Source organism: Nestor notabilis, unplaced genomic scaffold, assembly GCF_000696875.1.
Source record: "Nestor notabilis isolate BGI_N333 unplaced genomic scaffold, ASM69687v1 scaffold8595, whole genome shotgun sequence".
NCBI lineage: Eukaryota > Metazoa > Chordata > Aves > Psittaciformes > Psittacidae > Nestor > Nestor notabilis.
Genome location: NW_009930580.1, coordinates 4,372 through 9,481, shown reverse-complemented (window position 1 = coordinate 9,481; position 5,110 = coordinate 4,372). Strand labels below are relative to the sequence as shown.

General features: G+C 45.3%; 1 protein-coding gene across 1 annotated transcript in view; it reads left to right on the top strand.

Annotated features, from left to right (window-relative positions):
* PDIK1L (PDLIM1 interacting kinase 1 like) overlaps nt 1-571 on the top strand; it is a 3,801-nt gene extending 3,230 nt beyond the window's left edge. The window contains exon 2 of the mRNA XM_010015468.1: nt 1-571. This exon is cut by the window's left edge and continues 182 nt beyond it. Within this exon, the coding sequence (XP_010013770.1) occupies nt 1-571 (571 nt within the window).
* Nucleotides 572-5,110: the final 4,539 nt, after the last annotated feature.

Below are 5,110 nucleotides of genomic sequence, written 5' to 3'. Positions count from 1 at the left end.
GTCATTCCTGCACAAAAATCAGATTATTCATCGTGATCTCAAACCTGACAATATTCTGATATCCCGGAGCAGGATGGATACTAGTGACTTGGAGCCTACCCTCAAAGTGGCTGATTTTGGGCTGAGTAAAGTATGCTCGGCCTCGGGACAGAATGCTGAGGAGCCAGTCAACGTAAATAAGTGTTTTCTATCAACTGCATGTGGGACTGACTTCTATATGGCCCCTGAGGTCTGGGAAGGACACTACACTGCCAAAGCAGACATCTTTGCGTTGGGGATTATAATCTGGGCAATGCTGGAAAGAATCACATTTATAGATACAGAAACAAAGAAAGAACTTCTGGGGAGTTACGTCAAGCAGGGGACAGCAATCGTGCCCGTTGGAGAGGCGCTCCTGGAGAACCCGAAAATGGAACTGCTCATCCCCGTGAAGAAAAAGTCCATGAATGCTCAAATGAAACGGCTGCTCAAGGAGATGCTGGCTGCCAATCCACAGGACCGCCCCGATGCCTTCGAGCTGGAGCTTCGATTAGTCAACATAGCTTTTAAGGACAGCAGCTGGGACACGTGATGGGGGCCCAGTTGTGTGTGTGTGTGCCCTGATAGAGCTGCTTCTCACTGAACTGATAGTGCAACTTCACAGCAGTAAAAGAAACGAGCCTGAACTCCCGCCTGCAGGGTGTAGTTTCTACCAAATGAATCTCTTTTGAGTCCCATGGTGTGAGTGTTGAGTTGGCTGTTGTGTTCGCGGTGCGTTGACGTGTATAATACCAGGATGTTACATGCAAGTGTAAGATGTGACAGTGTTTGTCGGTGTATGCTGGCAGTGGGATGTCTTAAGAGCTGAGACTTGATTTCCAGCACTATGTCATGGAGTATTCCATACATTCCAGTTTCCTATGTGAGTATTAGGAACTCTAATGGAAAAGAGAGATTTGCATGCTGGTAGTGCAGATCTTCAAGCGTTGTAAAGTAATTCTGTGTATATATTTATGTATATGAGTGACTGGGAGTGTATGCCACTTAAATTATTTGGTGTGGGTCTGAATGATTAGGGTCTGCTAGAAAACAAGAAGATAGATGAGAAACATTCCTCCTCCTTCAGGCCTGAATAACTTGATTATTTATTTTTGTTATCTAATGTCAAAGAGGGGGTCTGAGACTTGACTTAGTAGATTAAAAAAAAGAAAAGAGAAATTGCAATGCAAGGGGCTCAGCAGTTCTCAAAGCACTGGTGTGGCCACACTGAGCACTTACAGCTTCATGAGCTTGTCACTGAGGGAGTCAAACCCATATGCAGTTGGGTGCTAGCACGTTGCCTTGCTCATTAATCACTCAGTTTTGCTTTCTCCTGGTGATCAAACACTTGATTAATCAGTTAATCTACAGTTTCACACATGCTCTCTACTCCTGTATCTATAATTCAATAGCACCTTGAGTACTGTGGGCTTAGCTTATGGAAAATGGATGAGGGAATCCAGCAGCACAGAGTGTTATTTTCCAGATTCTTTAAAATATGGTGGTGGTTTTCCCATTAACTGGCTCCAACTAGTGATAATGGTCGTGGCCTCCTCTTTTCTGGCACTGGCACTAACCTGGTAGTGAGGAGGAGGTGAAGGAGTGACTCAATGTCTTGTAGCACACACCTATTCAGTAACCAGTATGTGAGAGGTATCTCCCATTTGTGTGGCAGCCTTGGCTCTTTTTTTTCAGGTAGCTTTCTTCCTTTTAAAGAATTAATATTTATTTAAAAGCACAGATGAGGGATATAGCTTTGAAGTAGTTGAAAGGCTGCTTATCCTCAGCTCTTCTTCCACAGAAGCAGCCTGATACGCCGAGAAAGGACTATGACCTCTCATCAATTTGACCTTTTGGTAAAAAGTAGAGTCTCAAAGAATTGCCTTTAAAGCAACAACAAAGGCCAATTTTCTTAATAAAATCGACCTAGTGTTCTGGGGTTTTTTCTTTTTCCCCAAAGTTTGCCTGAAAACTGTTGTATTTCCCTGTGTAATTTACTTCTCAAGATACTGTTTCCTCTTAGTGCTGTGAGAGCAGTTCTGATTAGTCATTGTTTATTCTGCCCAAGTATGAATAAACAGCACAAAATACAACTTTCTGCTTTTCCAAAAGCAAAGGATTTTGATTCTGCCAAACTTCTGAGGCTTAACAGAGTACAGATGGCTCTTGCCTGGTGGTGTGTAGAGCTGGTGGCACTTACATAGGGAGCCTTAGTCCTTAATTCTTATTTTGCTTCACCTGACACGTCACCTTACCTTCATTTCACAACCTGAAGTTATCATAGACAGTGATTCTCAGATGATGACACTTTGTTGTCTCAATGTTTATTGTTTAGAAGATGTTACAGAAATAACTTCCAGCAGAGTAGTAGAGCTCCAGTGTAAATGGGCAGCGATGGAGAGGTACTGAGGATGCAGCCTGTTGCCTCTGTGGATGTCCCAGTGTTGCTCCTTCCCTGCAGAGAGCTTAGTCTGTAGAAGACTTGGAGCCTACCTGTGAGTAACCATCGGGAGAGATCTGTTTTTCTCTGCTCTAGGAACAGAGGGGTGTGTGTTCTCATGTTAACTGAGTTCAGTACAACTGGAGCCTTGGCTTGTTGCTGGAAGGAAAACAAACCACTCGCTGTCTGTGCCAACACTGTTTCACAGTACTTACATTTATCTCAGCGTGGTCATTCAATGAGCAGAGTGTGCAGAGGGCACATGATCTTTCCATGTTGAACTTGAGAGCTGTTGAAAAATACATTGCTAACTTCCTCCTCTCTTACCCACCTGAAAGTCAGAATCAACTGTTAGCTCTAAGTATGAATTTACTGCAGACTAACACCTGACTAACCTTTAAGGTGCTTTGCAAATCATCTGATTCTCTGAAATATTTCGAAGGCTGAACACTGAATATGCTGCCTGCTGCAGTGCAGGAAGGAGTGAATGGCACAGGAAATGGGATTTTTGACTTCCCAAGTGTTTCTTTGCACTGATGACCACTTTAAAGCATGGGGGTACCTGAAACCCCTCTCATGGTGCTTTGCCTTGCTGTGGAGCGTTTCCTTGGTTAACACTGACTGGGAGTCCTTGAGTCTGTGTTCTGTTTGATTTTTTGTTGTCTGAGGTCTTTGTTTTAAAACCTTTGATAAATCCAATTGTTGTAGCAGCTCTGGAGTTTCTCACCAGCGTGACACAAAGTCAAGAGACTTTTTCAGCGCTCAGAAAAGACTTTTTTTTCCCCCAGATCTTTCTTTAAAAACTGTAAAATATATTTTACAAAGAATTTATAATGAGGAAAATTGTGCAATTTCAGTTCATGACTGTTTTTGGAATAAAATCTGATTTTTCAATGAAGTTGTTGAACTTTATCCAGAGAAATGCTTTCTTCTTGGTGCACTGTCCTCTAGCTGTCAGCAAAGCCACAGAAGAGTTTATTTGGTGTGCTCAGGACAGAAGTAAGCTGCAGCACCTCACTCGTACTATGAGTGATCCTCAGCTTATAGAAGGTGCTAGGTTGGTTAATAGCGGTGCCACTCATCTTCTGTGGGAAGTGGCAGTGCCAGCCTTCAACTGATGTGTAATGTGCAGCTGGAGGAGTTGACAGGGAGGCTGAATGCATGTGAAAACACAGCTGGCTCCTGGACCAGCTGAGGTGAGCCACGTCCTTGCGGACCCTGTGGCTTCTGCTGGGCCCGTTTAAGAATCAAAATGATGTTCTCGTGGTGGTACCTCATTTTCAAAGGGGAGATTAAAGATGAAAAGCAAGATTCTTGCATCCAGTATGTACTTGAAGTCAATATTAGAAACACACTGAGTACCACCATGGGCTGTAAGGAAGTCTTTGGCAGGTTTTGCCTTCCCCACTGCTAGTGCCCCTGCTTTCCTGAGGATGAACATAGGTGCTGCCACTCTCCTGGGTGCTGAAGTGAGTCTTTCCCCTCTAGCTCCTGTGTGTGCTGGAGCAGGATTTCACCCAGGAAGCCCCCAGCCCTTGTTGTGTGGGTGAAAACTGCTGTGCCACAGCCCCCTGTGCAGAGGACTGATGGTGAATGTACCCTCTGCCCTGTTTCCCTCCGGTGCTCCTGGGCTGAGCGCTGCTGGCTTTGGCTGGAGCTGGTGGAGGGAGCAGGCAGGTTCTGGCTGTTGGGACCTCAACAGGGTGTGAACAGTTGGAGGTTTCTGAGGGACACTGGCTGCTGGTCTTGCGTGCCCTGAGGAACCTGAAAAATACAGCTCAAGAAACACTTAGGCGTAATAAAAAATGGAGTAGTGTTCTGCATGTTTGTTGTGGTTTTAACTCCAGCTGGCAGCCAAAGATCAGGAGGAAGGTAAAATCTGTGGGCTGAGATAAGAACAGCTTAATAATTAAAGTAAGGCATAGTAATAGTAAGGAAAAGGGGAATAAGAGACATCAAACAACCAAACCCAAACCCCTATCTAACAGCAGTGATGCACAGTACAGTTGCTCAGCACCTGCTGACCAATACCCAGCCTGACCTGAGCACTGATCCATCGCCCCCCACTTCCTGTACTGGGCATGACGTGCTGTGATATGGAATAGCCCTTTGGCTGGTTCAGGTTCAGGTGTCCTGTCTCTGCTCCCTCCTGGCTTCTTGTGCTCCTCCTCACTGGCAGAGCATGAGACTGGAAAGTCCTTGATCAGGGTAAACACTAACAACTAAAGCATCAGTGTGTTACCAGTGGTGTTCTCAGGCGAAAGCTGAAAACACAGCACTGCACCAGCTGCTGGGAGGAAAATTAACTCAGTTACAGCCGTAATCAGGACAATGCTTTAATGAACATCGGAACAAAGGGCTGTGCAGGCTGGGAATAGCGCAGACAGAAAATGCTGCAAACTGGTTGGTCCTGCCACTTCTCACCCCTGCAACAAGCCCAAGCCCAATCCCAGCCACACGGGCCGTGCTCTTGCATCGTCACCTGCAGATGCCTGTGGATCCTGGTGCCAGAAGTAGGCAGATTCCCCACTTGGCAGGGTCTGTATTAGAGGAGAAGCACCTTAGTTAAAGGAGAAAGTCACACCCTGGATTAGTTGGAAGAGTGGGGATTTTAAATACAAACACAAGCTAAATTCCTCCCCCACAAAATGA